The sequence below is a fragment of the Ictidomys tridecemlineatus genome, chromosome 12 (assembly GCF_052094955.1).
Source record: "Ictidomys tridecemlineatus isolate mIctTri1 chromosome 12, mIctTri1.hap1, whole genome shotgun sequence".
Taxonomy (NCBI): Eukaryota; Metazoa; Chordata; class Mammalia; order Rodentia; family Sciuridae; genus Ictidomys; species Ictidomys tridecemlineatus.
The window spans coordinates 44,037,844-44,057,452 of NC_135488.1; the positions used below are offsets into that span (position 1 = coordinate 44,037,844).

At 42.2% G+C, this 19,609-nt stretch overlaps 1 protein-coding gene across 2 annotated transcripts in view; it reads right to left on the bottom strand.

The window, feature by feature from the left end:
* Positions 1 to 4,265: 4,265 nt before the first annotated feature.
* Slc9a4 (solute carrier family 9 member A4) overlaps positions 4,266 to 19,609 on the bottom strand; it is a 58,761-nt gene continuing 43,417 nt past the window's right edge. For both annotated transcript variants that reach the window (XM_078028738.1, XM_005338491.3), the window contains exons 10-12: positions 15,097 to 15,228; positions 14,338 to 14,425; positions 4,266 to 10,763 (exon numbers count right to left, since the gene is read on the bottom strand). In XM_078028738.1, the coding sequence (XP_077884864.1) occupies positions 10,408 to 10,763; positions 14,338 to 14,425; positions 15,097 to 15,228 (576 nt within the window). In that variant the 3' untranslated portion in view covers positions 4,266 to 10,407. The remainder of the gene's footprint in view (positions 10,764 to 14,337; positions 14,426 to 15,096; positions 15,229 to 19,609) is intronic.

Sequence of the window (19,609 nt, forward strand, 5' to 3'; positions counted from 1 at the left end):
AAAAGGATGTGGAAACTAACTTGCCAAAGAGTCCATAGTCTGTATGTTAAGGAGCTGTAATTTGATTCCGTGCCAATGAAATCCCCCAAACTAACTCTATTTCCAATCCATCAGAATGAACAGTCTGAATAATAAAGAGGAAAAACTTTGTGAGTTGATTTTAGAAGATCTTTGTAAATGTCGGGAGTGGCTTGAAAGTAAACATAAAGAAAATTCAGGGCTGGGACTGAATTTTCTTTATGTTTATGGCTCAGTGGCAGAGGGCTTCCTACCATGTTTGAGGCACTGGTTGGATCATCAGAAGCACATTAAAAAAATTTAATAAACAAAGATATTGTGTGTCCCTCTACTATTAAAAAATATTTTTTAAAATGCATGGCCACTATGATTCTGCAACATGTGTACTCAGAAAAATGAGAAATCAAATCCCATCTATGTATGATACATCAAAGTGCATAAATGCATTCTACTGTCATGTATAACTAATTTGAAAAAATAAAATAAAATAATAAAAAAAATAAAGTGGAATCTGTGCAAAATAAATAAATAAGCAAAATTCATGGGATAGGAAAAGATTCTAGCCAGACAAGTGAAATGAGAGACGTATTGACAAAGTTAGTCATACGTCAATGAGGGCCACTTGCGAGAATCAGCTGCATCAGTATATTAAGTGCCTTCTTTGAGCTATTGAAAGCACAAGATGGAAACAATTTTGAATGAGATGAGTATTTTGAACACTAGGCAAAGATCCGGATGCTGCTTATCTCTTTGCCAGAGGAATTAGAGCTTCCTAGGGTGGAAGTATTTCCTATCAATTTAAGCAAATGTGAAATTTAGTTTTCTGTCTGTTGGTTTTGCAGTTCTGAGGATCAAACCGAGGGTCTCAGTTACCCTAAGCAGGCTACCACTGAACCACACTCCCAGCCCATAAAAGTGAAATCTGAGTTTAGAGCATTACAACACACACAAAAAAATTTCAACTTATTCAGCTTTATTGATTTTACAACACAAAAAATTTCAACTTCTTCAACTTCTATATTGATTTTAATCTTCTCCAGCTACTGTTGATTTAGATTTGCATTGTCTGCATTATTTTGGTATCTTCAGATAATAAAGACTGTAAATTATAGAAAATGACAAATTGAAATAGAGACAATTTAAAAAAAAAACACTTGTTTTTCATCTATTTTTAAGTCCCTTTTAGTATTCCTGACTGCCTATAAATATGTGGTATCTTGAGTCTTTCTTCAAACTGGTTGAAATGTCGTATTAGTTCCTTCATTAATCAATGAGTTCATTTATTGAGTCGAATATGATCTTTTGACAAATGTTCACTGTGTCTTTGAGAGTCATGATTTTGTTTTTATGTTCCATATCTTTCCACGGGATCTAGGCAGTCTGACTCCTACAGCCCATCCCTGATTCTTTGCCTGGCCATACGTTAGTCAGGTTGCTGAATCTTCTCACAGGCCCATCTGTGCACTACCTGGTAAAATCTGTTATAGCAAAGAACCCCTCTAACTGAGCCGAACCTCCTATCCTTGATACCTCATCACCTTTGATGCCTCTTGGATCTCATCCTGTGCTATCCCCCAGGTGGTGTCTGGCCACCAGGTCTGTGTTCAGCAGGAATCCCCCTGACCTCTGAAGCGCCTCTCAGTGATTTGCCATCCACTGACACCCTCCCTGCTCTGGGCTAGTCATTGTCACCTGCCCAGGCTATATTCTGAGTTGAGCCCAATCTCTCTCTCTCCTCCCTCTAACAGCCCACTACAGTGGCCTCTATTCCGACCAGTGTGGTCCTGAGCAAAGTCTTACTTGTCATGTGTTAACCAGTGTCACTGAACAATTTTTTTTTTCTTTCACACCCCTCTGACCACAGACTATCTCAAACCATCACTACGGTTAGAACTGAAATTCACCGTGCACCAAACTCCATGCTAAACTGTGCCCGCTGCTTGGAAGAATTGAACCAGTGGCCCAAGTTTTATAAAGCCACAGTAGCATTCAAACTCAGGTCTCCCTGACTCTGTACTTCAGCTCTCCGTCACTTGTCCTTCCTCCTCAAACTCTTTCCTAATGGGCTTGGTCAGTATCACACAACTCACAGGGGATAGCCCCCGTGCCCCGATCTTTACCTTCCGACTCTGAATTCTTATATCTCACTCTTCTGAAGGAGGAGGCTGCATCATCCCTTGGTGAGATGCACATCTTACTCTAATGCTGGAAGGAAGTTAGACACCTGCAAGTATGGACCCTGAAACAAGAACCCAAGATTTAACCACTGAGCTAAGAGACTCACATCTAAGGACTTCCTGGGACACGTTTTATTCTTTCGAGACAGTTTTCCAGGGCTTTCTTTATAAACGGCATTTGAAGAGTTATAATCTACATGAGAACACAGGGAAATACACACTAAGACTTCCAAAGAATGTCTCAAATGCGGAATCATATTCTGATGTATGAACGTTTCCTGAACTCTTCTGAATACCAGGAAAGGCTTGGTGTTAACTACAATTTACCTTTTCTTCTCTAACAAATTCATCTCGCCGCCTCAAGTCACTGTGGAACTAACCCTCTTGGGAGTTGCACCCAAATAACTTATTTTATGCTCATTCTTCCTGGAAGAATTTAATTACCCAGTAGACCGGGGATGTGGTTTACCTTTCAAACTTTCAATTTCTTTCTTTTAATATTTATCCAGGGAGCTGCCTGAAACTCCACGTGTTGTGGAGTGAAACTGCAGAAATCCCAGCTGCATGGTCTGCATTCAGCACTTGGACTTCAGCTCCAGGGCTGTGGGTGCGGTGCAGCAAGCATTGTTTGCTAAGCCCTGTGTTCCTGGGCTGCTGGTTTTCACCACTGGGTTCCGTGGTGGTTCTGTGACTCTCCCACAGGTGGGCGTGTTCCTGGGCGAGGACGTATCCTTTTGTTACCACCCCCCCTTTAAGAAGATTTCTTTTTGGAAAACAAAACACCGATTCTCCTTTTCTCTTTCTGAATAGCTGTTTAACTTGTGCCTTTGGGACTTCACCCACATCCTCCCTCCCCTCGGTGCACTCAGCCCCCTTAGAGATGGCATAGTCAGATAACAGAGCTGCCTCCCGATCCAGGCCCAGGGCAAGTTCAAATTCAAAACAAGGGCAGCCTTTCTGAGGGAAACAGGACACCAGCAGCGAAACCAGCGTCAGTTTCACCTGCTCTTAGTTACCCAGAAACTCCGGTAAGGAAACAAAATACATGAACCACGGTGAGGCCTGCCTTCCTTTGAGGCTGACCCAGGGCCACGTTGCTGGGGACCCCCTTATTAAAAGTCACAAACTGACTTGATTTCTAACAGTTTTCCATGGCCCAGAGGTAGAATCCAGTGGGAATAAAAATATGGAAACATTAAAAATCAATGGAAGGATATCTCCCGTTCTCCATTCTCTACACTTAATTATAGATGGAGGCTCCTAAATGAATGATTGGCCAGGGCCACCATTAGCTTCAGAGAGACCCCCAACATGAGGTAAAAGCATCAGGAACTTCAGGGGGGGGGCAGTATTAGCATTAGAAAAACAAAGTCTAAAATAGTACCCAATTTAGTGATGTTTAGAGTTCAAATGGTGGTGCCAAGACTATGGATGTGTATTTTCTTAAGTTACTCAGTGTTTTCTTTAGCGTAGCCATGAAGGTACTCCTACAGCCTAGTGGATAGTATGGATGGCCTTGGAGTCCACAGATCTAATGGGTATTGCCATTTAATAGTTGTGTGTCCTTGTTTAAAACCTAGTTCTGAGAGTGGAATTTCTTCATCTGTAAAATGGGTATGATAGTCATAGTAACTATTTCTTAAGATTGTTATGAGAATTACATTTTTAAAGCACATAAAGGGACTTCTTAGTAAAGTGCTGAGAACATTGAAGGACATGGGTTTGGACTGAGCTCCCTCCCACATTAGGCACATGAGACCCAGCCCAAGTGGATTCAGTGACTCATTCTGACACTCCATGTCACCAAGCCGAAACTCAGTTGTTTATCTCACTTCTGGAGAAATCAAGAAAGAGCTGATAGCCAGGTCCCCCGAAAGGCTGGTTTAGCTGGCACAGTAAGCGACCCCCTCTGCTTTCACTTCTATAAGGAAAGTAACTTTGAAATGACCGATCCTCTTTCCTCGGCTCTTTTCTGTCCACAAAGCCACCTCCCCTGCTTAGCTTATTGAACATTTGTTCTATTTTATAGAGTGAAGTGCTGCTGAATACAGAATCACAAATAGAAGCCAATTAAGATCTTCAAATTTGCTTTAATTTTTTTGAGTGTATGTTTTCAATTAGTGATATAGCGCTTACCAGGAACATAAACTCTTTAAAAAAAAAAAAAATAGCACACAAATGCTTCCGGAGGCAAAGCGTTCTCTGTCCCCTCCCACCCTTCCTGTGGGAGTGCTGGTTTACATTTCCACCGTAGGTACCTAACACACTTTGGTGCTCTAGAACGTCCTAGAGTTTGGAGCTTGTCAGGTCAGGGGTTCATTTGGGAACTCAGGAAAAGTTTCTTTGAAAGAGACAGCTGAATGAAATTCAAAAAGAAACTCAATTTCAAAATCAGACCCCCAATATTTGCTGGGTTCTCAACAAAATAAAAATTAATGACTCACAATGTCAATCTTGCTCATGATCTAATAAGCCATATTTTTCAGATTTTCAGAATGACGGCATTCATAGAATTAATTTATTCATAGAATTAATTTATTCCTTTTAAGGCAAAGTTCTCTTTGAGCACAATGGAGCTTGCCTGTTTCTTCCTCCTGGAGAAGAAGAACTCACAAGTAAGAACACTCTCACCATGTGGACCCAAGTCGCTTCTTAAATTCCCAGTTCTACTCAGGGAAGAGGTGCAGGTTGGAAAGTGTCCACCAAGACAGATCTGGTGTCCAAGGTCTTCCTGGGAACGGAGAGAGACATTGTTCCTCAACACCCCGCCTTCCCAATCTGTCTCCTGTCCTTTAAGATGTGATGATTCTGGCGTCTTCAAGTATAAAGCATTTTGAATAGTGGCTGGCATTAGAAAGGACTTGATACGTGTTGTCTATGACTATGTTATTCAAAACTTATTTCAAAGTGTGTCCTAGTGAACACCTTGGCTTGAGGACCATCCATCCCGATTTAAGATCTGCAAGTCTGTGTCTGGAAATGGGCAGTATGGACCCTCTTGGTGTAGTTACAAGGTTTTAGTTATTTTGTGGAATACATGCTAACTTGGAAAAGGTTATGAAAAAGGCAAAGGAAAGTTTGATTTCTAACCAGCCATACTTACTGGAGCACCCCTGGCTTAGCAGCTCATTAGAGTCTCAGAAAGAAAATGCATTTATCAAGCCAATTACTGTGCACAGATGAAAGAGCACAGCCCTTGCTAATTACAGGAGGGACAAGCATTTTTCAGGCATCTCTTTTATTCCCTTTCACTTCTGGCCCCATTAGCAATTAGCAGTGACTGGTGTCCTCCATGGCAGCGGTCTGTCTGCACTGCTGGGTTTCTTCAGGAGGATTTAGAAATAAGATATTTGACAGAGTTTACTCTCAGGAAAGCAAATTGAAAACTACAAGAAATCAACTGGTTTATTTGTGGATAAAATATATTTGCATCAAACTCAGACAACACCAACACACTCACTGACTTTAAGAATTTACCTTGCTTAATTTCTGAGCATTGTAAAGTATACTAGAAACTATTTTTTTTCTATATTGAAAACATTTAAGCACTCATCTCTCTAGTCGATATTTTTAAATCGAGAGAGTCACTTGTTTTGGAGGGGAGTTCTCTTATAGAAAAGAAATTTGAGCTAAGGAATTAAACCCCATTGACATTTTTTCCAAAAAAGAGAAAATTCCCCTTGTGGCCACTGACTATCCATATGATACGTAGATGAAGGGCCTATAAATTCATAGTCTTTTGAAAATAAATCAAGATTAGAATTTTACCCCAGGATAACTGTCTCCCAAACAGGAAAATGCAATAATTTTGAGGTCATGACACAAAAATAAGCAAGATGAGATGAGATTGTGCTTGATTGGAAAATGTGAACTCGTATTCAGATCTTGTCTCTGGTTTTGCTCTTGCTTGATGGGTTCTGGGTGAGGCATGTTCAGATAAAGTTGCATTCTTGTCTTTCATTGCTCTCTATTTCTGTGACATTCTTCCCTTAGTCCCCTTGAGTATCCTCTATTCTTTCAATCAAATTATTTCTCAGATTTCAGTTACTTACAACTCTTCTTTACTTTTTGGGGGGTTGGAGGGGTACTAGGGATTGTTTTTTTTTTTGAAACAGGGTCTTGCAGAGTTTCAAGGCTGACCTTGAACATGCAATCCTCTGGCCTCAGCCTCCCAAGCCACTGGGATAACAGGTATGTGCCACCGCCCTGGGCTATGTACAATTCCGCATGCCATGGAATCAGTAGCTCTTTTGCTTACACAGTTACAACCAAAGTGATCAAACTCTTGCTTTGAAATAAACACTAATCTAAAAAAAAAAATTACAGATCATCTCATTTAATCCTCTAATCATTCCAGGAGGTAGATATAATCATTATTACCTTATTTTATCGACTGGCACATTTCAGCTTAGAGATGATACTTACTTTGCCCAATGGCAGCGAGTACCTGAGGAGGTGGGGAAGAAGTGTTCCAGGACTGCCCTGTCGGCTGAAGCCAACGAGCTCAGCTGAGGACTGGAGCTCCTCCTATGCACCTGCCTTGGTTGTCACCTCAGATCAGAGGGTCATTATCACAGAATTCAGGTGGCGATTCCATCCCTAGCTCTCAGGACCCTTAAGAAGACAGATTTGAAGTAGACACTTTCAGGAGAGAGGGGCAGAAGCACGTCTGGACTCTCACCCTCCACCTGCCGCAGCAGATTCCCTTCAGTGGTCAAAGTTTTCCCTCTAGCAGGTGGATTTGCGACAGGAGGAGTGCCCAAGGCACCACATCAGATTTGAGGAGGATGAATAAGAACATTTAGTGGATCCCTAACATCAGAAAAAGTGGAAAACCTTCAAGGTGAAGTCTGCTGTTCGAGATCAACAAAAAGCAATGGCACTTTGCCCCGCTTTAGAACCCAGTGAAACCCAAGACCTGGCAGGCTAACGCTATGAGTAGGTTTGGGAAAGTTACAAGCCAAACCAAACAAAAACTCATCGAGGGACATGATTTTGGGTGTTGGGCACCTGATCTTTCGAGATTGGAAATAGAAGGGCAATATTTTTGCAGCCACTTGCCGGGAATGTGGACTGTATGGGGGTGGGGTGGGGGCAGAAACCAGCAATTTCACTCCCTCCCTCCATGAGGTGAGAAGGGAATAAGAACGGGTCTTGCTCAACACACAAGAGGAAGTCCCTTTGCTGCACTGCCCTGGATCTGTTGGGAAAAGGCACCACGTGAAACCAAGTGCCTTCCTCGGGCACCTGTCATCAGCAGTGTGGAGAGAGATGAGATCAAACTACTCTGAAACAGTGATGAACTGTCCAGACAAGGAGACCGTTTTCCCTGGGGTCTCCGAGCCTGACCGAGCCATCAGCACCCCTGGGGCCCACACATTGACGCAGAAGCTTCAGAGCTACTTCCCAGGATGGGACAGTTGAGGCAGCCAGCCAGGCTGGGGATAGAAACAGCCCCAGGGAAGGAGCTCATGGTGGATTCTGTTGTTCAAACGCAGTCTGGTTACTTGATCGCTGATTTAGAGCCTACAGTGACCAGAGGATCCAGATAACGGCTGCTGCCCCAGACCACTTCTTGGGAACGTTAGCCAGGTGCCAGGTCCCAGCCAACCCCTTAAAGAAGGAGGTAGACAGACGAAGAATGCGACCATGGATGACTGTTTCCTTTTCCACGTTTCCTTTTACCTTTCATGGTACAGTGGTCTTCCTGCCCTCAATTCCAGAGTCTCAGGCACCTGCATTCCACTGTGCTCCAAACACATGGTGTGGACAATTACAGAAACAAGCGATTCATAGGTTTCGGATAACTATTTTTTTTTTTACAATCCATTATTATAATTGTTCTGTTTATCATTATTGTTCATTTCTTACTTGGCCTACTTTATAGATTAAACTATCCTCTCTCTATATGTACAGAACTAAACAGTCCGTATAGAATGGGGCACTGTCTGCCTTATCAAGGGAGGAACTATTCTACAGAATAAAAGCAAGGCAAGTGTGCATTTCGCGTGTAGAGGTCTTCCTTATCTTGCTACTCTCCAGACTACTTATACACCAAACGTAAGTTTCTCCCTAAGTCTTTGTCTACCAGCCTGGATGGTCTGCCTTTCTCTTCAGTCTCAGTTTGCCTCCTGCCTATGGAAGGTGATTCTTGGCTCCTCAAGGGAGTTTTTCCAAAAGCTTTTACCGATTAAATCTCCCACCACGCCTCTTCTTAATGGCACCTATATCTGAGAGAAATTCAAGAGAGTTTGATGCATTCACTAATCCTTGGGCCTCACTGGTTGCTCTGGGAAATGGGCCCTTAAATTTCTGTTGTCATGCGAGTGGATCCAGTATGAGGGCAGAGACGCGCTCCCCCTCCAAAGAATCAGCTCTACATGCAGCTTTGCAAAGGAGAATCTGATGACTCTTCTCTGCCTCTAGCTCCATCTGTAGTTTCAGGATAATGACTCACTGTTTTTCCTCTCATGAAGAATAAGCTTTTTTTTTTTTCTTTTAAGTTTTCTTGTTGCTTTGATTGCTTGTTTGTTTAAAGAAAAAGAAAAGCACAAAGATCCCTGAGTTTTATTCGTCCTTCTATCCCTTTGGACTGATGACTATCATTTGATAGTGTGCATTTTTGATTCAAATCAGCACATTTTGATAACGGAGAAGCAGCATCCTATTTCAGATTCAGAGGAGAGACAAACAGGCTTAATTGCTATTTCTACCACCGCAGCAGGAACCCGGGGGAATCAATCACAAAAGTAAGTCTGGGGTGGAGCCTCGTGTCCTTGGTTGAGAACAGGGGTCCCCAGGTCATCTTGGACGGCAACACCTTTCCCTTTCCAGGGAAAGCAGACCTTGAACTGCCAACATGTAGCATCTCAGAGCCTCATTTTCCACCCTTCCCAGTTCTGCAGGGTGATCATGAGCACCCCGTGTAGTCATCTACCATGTTGGAGACACCCATAACTGGTAAGAGAAAAAAACGCCAAGAAATAGAAGTCACAACTGATGATAAATGGATGTCGTTAACATGAAGAAACTATGCTCCCTGGACCACTGAGCCATGGGCCACCATGATAAGTATTATTCGTGTCTCTGTACAAACACGATTCACAGATGATGTACATTCTATTGACATATACAAAGGAACAGAGGGCACCTAGGGGTTAGGGGCCCAAAGAAGGTCTAGGGGTCTGGGAGCATTTAATCCTACAGATGCGTAGGATTAAATCAGTTGGCAAAAACAGTAATGGTGGGAGGACATTGAGTTTCCTGTCACACACTGGTCATTTGGCACATTATTCAACACTTTAAAGTGCTTCCTAAATACCAGTGGCCAAACAGAAAAGACGGAAGGAGAAAGGAAGAGGAAGCAAGGAGGAAAGACAAAGTAGTCTGGTAAAAGTGGTGAGCTGAAGTAAGAGACTCAAGGTCAAGGTCAAGTTAAATTGAAGAACAATTCCAAACTCTAGAGCAAAATATCACACCCCACCAATGTATTCCTAATAAATACCCATTGTTCACGTCATTGTTATTAAACTGTTTGCAGCCATTGCGTTTCTAATCTTTGTTTTAAATCATTATTCTAATTATAAAATAGACATATCCATTATTCAAAGGTTAATGTGCATATCCTATACCTATCACTATTACCGAGTAAGTACATCAACACTATAACAAATTTTACCTCTCCTTTGAAATGTAATTATTGTATATTGAATATCAAAATCAAAACAGAATCCCTTCACGTGGGAGAAAGGACAGCTCATTATGGGACCTTGGTCAAGGTGTCCTTATCTGTGAACTCAGGGATTGAGCCAGGAGGCTTCAAAGGCCCCTTTAGTTCTACCTTGATTATAAGGTACACATGCATATAGTTAATTAGATTACTGACCAATCACACTGACATCTCAATATAGAGCATAGATCAAGTAGTCTTCATAGGATGTCCTTAGGAAATTCTTAGAGACCAGTTCCTGGGGTAATGGATTTCTATCACTCTCAACGAATTCATCTGCAACGGACATTGGCCAAAGATATGGCTCAGCTTTCAGGTTTGCTCCCAGTCCTATAAAAAAAAATCTTCTGCTTCCTATAGACATGTGTCCAATAGCTTAAAAAAAAACAAACTCATTAGCTGTCTCCTGAAATCTGAAAACCCCTTCACAGTAAAGGCAAGATGGCCTTGAACATCACAGAAGTGACCTTGTGGACTGTAGAACTATTTTCTTTGGAGCAAAGGACTTTGGGACTCATGGTGTCCCCTGTTGTGTCCCTGCTCAGCTGTCCATCTGGCTCCAGCAGCTGAGGCCGCACCCTCCACCTCCTCTCCAGATTCATATTCCTCATCCACGGCATGGAACAGAGGCCTGGGCCTGACGGCGGCCCTCCTGCCTCTGCCAGCGAGCTCTTCATGGCTGCCGTTCCCTTCGTGACCGAAGTGCAATGCCGTCCCTCCTCTGGGTAAATTCCTCATCGGGATCGTTTCTTGTGTCCGTCGCCTTTCCTGGAGCATCCCTGTCCGAGAAGGTGCGCTGAAAGTGATGGGTGGGAATTCTGAGCCACTCCCATCGTCATCTATGAAAATGGAACAAGGAGGAGGTAGAAGACTTGATCAGAGTTAAGACCTCGCATCCAGGTGACAAAAACTCAGGGCAACCCCACCGGCACTCCTTATTGAAAAACAGCAGAAGAAAATCTCCAGGCATGGTGGCGCGTGCCTGTAATCCCAGCAGCTCGTGAGGCTGAGGCAGGAGGATTGCAAGCTCAAAGCCAGCCTCAGCTGTTTAGTGAAGCCCTAAGCAACTCAGTGAGACCCTGTCTCTAAATAAAAATAAATAAAATTCATAAAAATTTTAAAGGTGGGCCTGGGATTGTGGCTCAGCGCTCAGCGCTCACTTGCTTGCCTAGCAAGTGCGAGGCCCTCAGCACCATATAAAAATAAATAAATAAAATGAAGGTATTAAAAAATTAAAAAAAAAATAAAGGCTGGGGATATATGGCTTGGTGGTTGGGTGCCCCTGGGTTCAATCCCCAGGAGCCTCCCCAAAATAAATAATATATATACACATAACAAAAAATGTACCGTTTTAATCGTTTAGAATAACCATTTTAGCGTACGGCACAACAGCATCGAGAGTCATCATTATTTTGCGTAATCGTCACCACCACTCATCTCCAGAGGTCTTTCACATTCCCGGGTCACAGGTTCCTAGGAGTTTTCAGCAGCCTCAGGACACGCCCGGGGTTTCAAGGTGAGACCTCTCTTCTTAGAAATCCCAGTGAGCCCCAAGGCCAATGGAACTCAGAAGAGTGAGTGGAGCCCCCCACGTCAGCTTGGAGCTGCAGACGTCAGAGCAAGGGATGCCCTGATGCTAGAGGGCACGGGAAGGGCTAGGAAGGGGAGTATTCCCTGAGTCTCCAGCTCGCTGCTGCAGGGACGGCCTCCTAGGGAGCAGTCAGGGCTGAGGTCTCCCTAGCGGGCCTCAGGTTGTCCCCGACCTCCTCCTGCTGCAGAAAGACGGCACGTGTGGAGAGAAGAGGGGGTCCCAGTGGTCAGCCATGCCTCGCTGCCCACTGAGCATGACCTCCGCCTCCCTTGATTGTCATGGTAATTATTAAAAACTTATGAAGCCTAATTGATAAAATTCAAGTCTGCTCCGTAGTCGTCTCTGCTACTAAGAGTCATGTGATACTGATGTCCATCGCATAAGAAATAACTGTAAGGCCTTTTTTATTTTCTATTTAAACAAATTACAAAAATAGCACTGGGTTATTTGCACCATGAAGTTATTTTAAAGTCAATCTATTAAACGCTGTATATTTGGTGCTCTTTTGGTTTTTATGGGTTTGTTTTTGTTTTTTGTTTTTTGTTTTGTTTTTTTTCTACTCTTTGTTTGTGGGATAGCCCTTTGATAATATCAAATAATACTAGGTACTAGAGTGTAGTCTGGGAATAGAAAACCAGATTAGTAAAACAGAATTGAGTGTCCAAAGCTCTCTGCAGGGCTCACGACTTCGGTAAAACAAAGGCCACATGTTATCTTGGAGGAAACGTGGTGCTGAGATTGAAGCAATCTGAAGTATCTCTCTACCTTAGTCCTCACACAAAGTCAATTTCAAATGATTGAACCTTAAATGGTAAAAAATAAGCTATTAATGTTCTCAATGGGAAACAAATGCAGGAATCATTTCCTAGTTTTGTGTATCTGTTTTTTAGAGAGTTCTTCAACTTCATTTAACCCCATCAATCCCCAAGTTTTATAATTCTGTGACTAATTTTATAATTCAACACAATTTGCAAAGGTGCATTCAAATAGATTGAAGATCATAATAGAAAGCATAGATATGTTATTTATTAATTGACATTCTGATTTTAAAATTCTTATTATCGTATAACTGTGTGACATATTTTTAATGATACTAAGTTTTTATGGGGATTCTAAAATCTGGGACAATGGGACAAAAATGGGTTAAAAAAATCAGCAACCAAAGGGGGGAAAATGGACAAAGGCAGACACAGAAAATTTCCCCAAAGAAAGGCAGTCCTCTCCAAAAATATGGAAGATACTTAACCTCGCTAAAGATCAGAGATTCATGTGAAAATTAAATATACCGTATAAAACTTACCCTTTCAGATTTATAGATTGCTCACAAATTTGACACAGCTCAGTGATGATAAAGGTGTTTTGAAAAGACCATTCTCACAGACTGTTGTGATTAGTGAAATAATCGTTTGGGATGATTGTTTAGGTAATGTATGTAATGTACAATTGTAATTGTAATGTGTCAATCAAAAATAAAATAACACAAAAAAATTTAAATGTATTTGATTTTTGACCTCAAAATTTTACTTACAGCAAGGAACTATTGGTTATGTATGTAAAAGTCAATCACAAGTGATATAAAGAGCTTATAATATATCAATGTTTATTAGTTATTAAAAATTAGAAATATCTTAACTGGTTACTAATTAGAAATTAACTGAATAAGCTGTAATGCTTCTAAAAACTATTATTTAGTTATTAAAATGAGTACTAGATTCATAGCTATTGACATGGAAATCTGTCTCCAACACTGTTGAATAAACCAACAATTTATGACATATCAAAGCATGACTAATATTTGATTTTATGTATAATGTGATGCTGTGTTCTTGTAAATTTTTTTAAAATCAGATACGGTTGAGCTAGGGGTCAGGGTGGCATAGAGAGAATAATGGAAGAATGCCAACCACATTGGTTATGGCACTTATATCTGGGTGTTAGGGTTTCAAGTGCTTTCCTCACTATGCATTTTCTATACTGCTTGACTTTTATTTTACAAGAAGCATCTCTTTAAATTAGAGAATTTATCACTTTAAATAATAATTGCATTTACTTCTTAAAGATGTATTCTACAATCCTGCAAACTTAGTTTACTTGAATTTTCAATATGATTTTTCTCTTTCTACATTTTTTATTGATACATTATAGTTGTACATAATGAATGGGATTTGTTGTTACAGATTCATGTACCAATATGATTTTAAGGCTTAATATTTTAGGAAAATCAACATATGTAATAGAGCATATGGTATATATCGTATGTCACCTTTTACTAATAGAAAATCATTTTATTCACATTTTAAGTAGCAACTTGGCTTTTGTTAGAATAATAAGTAGCTTCAATAATTCTAAGAATTCCACTTAAGGGAAATCTTTAATCAGTAAATTTTAAGTTATTTCAGTAAAAATTAAGCAACTTTGGAGAATTCTGCTCATATTTAAACTGTGGGTGAGGCCCACAACTTCAGTAAAATGCATCTTTTAGGTTTCTTTAAAACAGAGGTCAACTACCCTGGGTCTGTATCTGGTCTGCTGTCTCTTTCTGTGGGAACCATGAGCTATAAATCATCGCCAAATTTTTAAATGGCTGGGAAAAAAATGAAACGAAGATAATTGTTCATAAAAAAATTAAAAATGAAGTTAAATTAAAATCTCAGTATCCATAAACAAATTATGAATTTTATCTATAAAGCAAGTTTTCTTCTTTTTCTTGTCACATAAGTACCCTCATAATATTCATGATTTTGCTTCCTGTTCTGCAAATCCCACCGTATTTACCAACTGACTCTCTACAGGAAAAGAAAGTGGCCATGCATGCAGGTTACCTGAGGACTCGGGAGCTCTTGTGTCCCTCTCTGGTGGCTGCAGGTTGCTGTAAGGAACAGAGAGGTAGCGGATGTTTTTGGTGCCAGCCTGTGGGTAACAAGTAGAAATAAAAAGTGGAATGAGCTTTTGCAATTAAGACCTTCCTAGAGCCAATAAAGCAGAGGACAGACCCACCCTGCAGCACCTGGGTTCCATGACTGGCTTTCCGTCACTTTTGTTTGAAGATAGCAGAGTACTTCCATCTTCTCTATGTAGTTTTTTTCCTTTTTATCCTATAACTGACCACTGTGAACCTCTGCATCTTATTCCCATCAACCCCACTGAGATTAGGATCCATGTTAGGGTCTATTTTAGTCTCAATTCCACCCAGAAATCCTAGAAAGATTGTCTGATGTGGTCTTAGGTGCAGTGGGGATGTGAAGATTAGGCCCCAGGGTCTCAGCAAGAACAAACTCTTCCCTGTGTCCTCCTGGGAGGGCCAGAGGCTCTGGTCCCAAGAGGACCCCTGGCATGCTCAGTATCTGGCCTCTGTGGGGCCTGAGTCTAGACCCTCAGCACAGGGTCCATGTGGCAGTCACTGACTCCTGTGGAGGGCAGTTCACTCCCATAAACCTCATGGGCAGGTGCCTCCGGTCACCTGGACCGAAAGCAGAGGTGGCTTGGTGTCCCTCCCTGGCAGCAAGGTTAGTTTCAGTATCAACGGTGGCTCAACCCAGGAGCTGATTAACATCTGCAGACTAAGGAAGGTCCCCACGCACCGGCTTGGCCCAGGGCAGGCTGTGGCCTTTCCTCATGCTTTCTCTCAAGGTGTTCTGACGTTGGATGAGAATCTCTTTAGCCTGCTTCTCGCTTGTTTGGGGTTTGAGGTTGTATTTGTTGTAGGATGGGGTCTGCAAGAGAGAATGGAAAATCCAACAGGTAAGAACTTCTCCAGTGCAACTTCCGGCCCCAGGAGGCCATGGACACATCACACACCTGAGACAGGTAGAGCAGGTAGGCACAGAGAAGCTTGGCCGAGAATTGCTTCCCTTGCAGGTAAGCAAGCCTGGGCCCTGAGAAAAATCTGTAACCTGTGGTTACTGTCTTGGGGGCAGAGCTTAGACTGCATCCAAGCCTTTCTCAGCTGTTCTAACCTGAGGTACCCTCAGACCTGGCTGCCCCAGGCATGCTTTCTCTCTCTCAGGTTGTGTGGGCATGTGTGTGCATATTTTAATTTTATTTTATCTTATTGTGCTGGGCCAGTGGTTCATAGGCATTTGAATTTCATAGATAAAAAAGATATCAGTACTACTTTAGAAATTTCTAGAAGGTTGCTATTTTTAAAAAGTTTTGCCAATTATGGAAAAATACCCCCCCAAGATCAAATAATTTCTACCAATCACTATTATCATAAATTCAGGAAGGAATAGATCTTTTAACCAAAATCAGTAAGAAAGACATACTCTAAGATAAAGAACAGGGCTGGAGTTGTGGCTGAGAGGGAGAGCGCTCGCCTCGCATGCGTGAGGCACTGGGTTTGATCCTCAGCACCACATAAAAGTAAAATAAAGATATTGTGTTCACCTATAACTAAAAAAAATAAACATTTAAAACAACCACAACAAAAAAGAGCACAGTCCTTCAAATTCAGTCAATTTATCTTCATGATAAATTTCTTCTTTGTTTCTTACCCAAGACCAGGAAATATTTGTCAGGGATCGGAGGCCAACATTGGTGCTTAAACAGATGTTTGCAATACTCACAGCTGAGACTCCTTTTCTCCCTTGCTGCTACCTTGAGGTTCATCAGTGCATGCCCACTTTTGGGGGGGTAGTTGGTGACATACTGTGTGCACTGATAAACCACAAAGTCCTGCTGCATGATAGAATGGGGACTGCAAGTGTTATCTCTAGAGGAATAATCAATTCAATTGCAATAGAGCAGACACTCTCTCATCCAGGGGACACGGAAGGCATAGCCTTTTACCAATGAATTGGAAGCCGGATATGGTAGGGCACGCCTGTAATCCCAGCAGCTAGGGAGGATAAGGCAGTAGGCCTGCAAGTTCAAAGCCAGTCTCAGCAATTTAGCAAGGCCCTAAGCAACTTGGCAAAATGCTATCTCATAATTTAAAAAAAAAAAAAAAGGTGTGGCTGGGGATGTGGCTCAGTGGTTAGCACCCCTGGGTTCAATCTCTTGTATCAAAATGTAAATAAGGATTAGGATCCTGGGCTTTAGAAGGCTTCCAGTCTCTGGAGGAATCAAGTTGACGAGGATATAATGCTGTGTGCCTGTGTAAGTGACCCATGGTTGGGATCACCTGGGATTCATAGAGTACAGGCCACAGGTGCTTGATGAGGCTTGGATGTGACAGGTTCATGGCTCTAGGGCTCTAGGGCATGCATTGAAAGATGAGAGAGTGTTATCCTAGGAGGAAGTTCCAGAAAGAAAGAACACAGGGCCTATGTATGACAAGGGCCATGAACAGACTTGGAGGGAGAAGTAGAGGGGCTACTGGAAAAGAGAAGGAAATGGTTTGTGACCCTGAGAACCAAGTGCATCACTCCAAGGGTAGTGAGAGACGAGACTGCAGGGGTGACAGGGGTGGGACAGGCCACCAAGAGCCTCTCAAGGAGCGGAGACTTGATCCTGCAGACCTTGCGTCCTTTAGGTGGGGTGTACCCACTCCAGGGTACCACCAGGTGATACCCGGGGTGCAGAAAGAAAATACGGATGCCTCCATTTCTGTTGGTTTTTATCTAAAACGTACAAAAGGGATTAAGTCTCACTGGAACTTAATGCATGGGTTTATAGTGGGCCCTCAATTCATCCAGACGGGGATAGTCAAGTTTCCTGCCAAAACAGAAAATAGTGTCCCTAGTGGGGAGAGTTTGGCGACAGTGTCCCCGTGCACGCGTTCTATTGGTTTTCAGTTTCTTATTTGTGTGTTAGTGGATATGCAGCTGGTTGAGTAGACTTGTGGTTTTAATTATCTCTTAACTGGACGAAACCTCACAAAATAGATGATTATCTGTAAGGATTTCCACAGGGCCAGGTACAAACTGAAGGCCAAGGGAACAAGGGGAAAAGTTGACTTTGCTCCTCTCCCTATAGACGCTCTTTATCAGCCACTTTGGATAAGCTAACTAATCTAACAAGAATTTGGCCAAAATATTGAATTGTGATGACAATTGAAAATATGGATTCTTAGCCATCACCTTTAAGAACAGACCTGAACCTAAGAGCATTTTATACACTGAAATATAAAACATAATGATATGGACCCTAACAGAAAAAAGTATTCAAACATTCAGACTCCAAAACATTGAGACAAAGTTCTATAATTTTCCATCCATGCTAAAGTCATACAAACTTGAATTCAGCATCCATGTACTTGTATATATCTTTGTGTGTATACATATGTTCCTACTAGGAATTCCTATGCCCAGACCTAGGAGGAAGCTGCACTTCAACATTTGAACATTGCTCTTCTATTCTGCCTCACCCACCATGAGCCTTGTCTATTTGGTCTTCTGCAGGGATCACAGAATTTCTATGCATATAATATACATGCCAGTTTTTTCCTTCTTCTTCCTCCATTTCTGCCCTCTTGTGAAGCTGATGGTAACTGGTTAAAATCCTAAATTTCCCATTAAACCTTGAGTCCTAAATGAGAGAAAGAGCTCTGTCTTATTCAGTTCAGTGTTCCTAATGCCTGGCCCATTACAGATGTGTCTAAACTTTATCTGCCGTACAGAACAGAGATTGAACAAATGGCTGTGATCCTTTAAAAAAAAAATATGCAGAAACTCTGAAAGTAACCTGACCCCATAGGCCACCCCAGGAACTGCAGATCAACTTTTGATCTGTCCTTAAGTCCAAGGAGGTGCTTCTCTCAGATATTTGGAAGAAGTGTTTTTCAAATTCCATTCCCTTGCATTCCTGAGAGCTTCCTGGGTGGTGGTCCCACTGGGAATTTCCAGAGATCCCTCCACTTCCCTGCTCAGGTAGATTCCATCCTGAACGTGCTAGAGAGACAGACTTCAAACAGGTGTCGGCTGGAGATACAGCCCAGGTCAACCGTGTCTGACGATCACCTAGAGCGAACTCCTGCATTCGTTCTGAAGCTGCCCCCAAATGACTCCTAATTCCCAGGACAGACTCTTCCAAGACCTGGACAGTGAGGAGCACTCCCATCACCAGGCCTGGACCTGTCACCCAGCCTGGAGGACCTCAGAGGGCTGCTACCTATTCTTTATATCCCTCCGCAAAAATGTAGATTTCTTACTAGACAAAGTACAGTTGTCCTGGGTTGCATTTCTACAATGATTTTCCCTTCAAAAGAACAAACTAATAATAATAATGATAATAATAATAATAATAATAATGATAATAAAACCATGTAGAAGAGAAGACTCTCGTGACCCTGGTAAAGCTGGAGTCAGAAAGTAAAGACAAGAAGGAGTGGGATTGGTGAGCCTCACTCACCAAAGTACTGAAAGAGAAGGCCCAAAGCAATCTCCTAGCTGTCACCTCCCTGTTGATCAATTATGTTTTCCTCATTGGATTCCCATGGTGCTCATGTCTAAATCCTGTAAGTGAAAAGCAGTCAGTGCACTCAAATTGGGGGGGGGGGGGGGATAAGGAAGAAAGATGCCACTTCAATTAAAAGGGAGAACTCCGGAGGCCAGATGGAAGAGGAAATTTTAAAAAAGAAGGAAGGGGTCTGTCTGGGATCCTGCCCCAAGTGAAGAGGATGGGTTGGAATTCAGGGTCCCCACTTCCATTTCTCCATCGATTCATCAACGTGCGGGGGAAGCTGGGCACCAGGTATCTGGTGGTGCTTCTATACACCCTTTGGCTCTCACTAGGAGGAAGTTCTTATCTATTGATCTAAGGCAGGACGCGATTGTCTTACTGCAACAGTTTCACTTGGAAAGATCTGAAGGCAGTGGAATTCAAGCAGCTCTCTTGATGGAGACCTATATTCCGTTCCTCAGCTGGGGTGCAGCCTTTCGCTGACACAGCCCCTCGTCATGGAAACGGGAGGCCAGAAGACCTTCACTTTTACTGGCTTGTAAGTCTGAGGTCACGGAAAGAGCATGGGGCAGGAGGTCAGAAGACCTTAGCTCCGAACTTGGATTGGTTTGGGGACCTTTCATAAGTCAGACCATCAACTTCACTCATTTTTGTGCCTTCTACTTGAAAATGAAGAGCTTTGATTTTATGATTTTTTTTTTATTCAATGAAGATTATCATCTATAAAGAAAGACGAAGGCCCTCAGAGTGGAC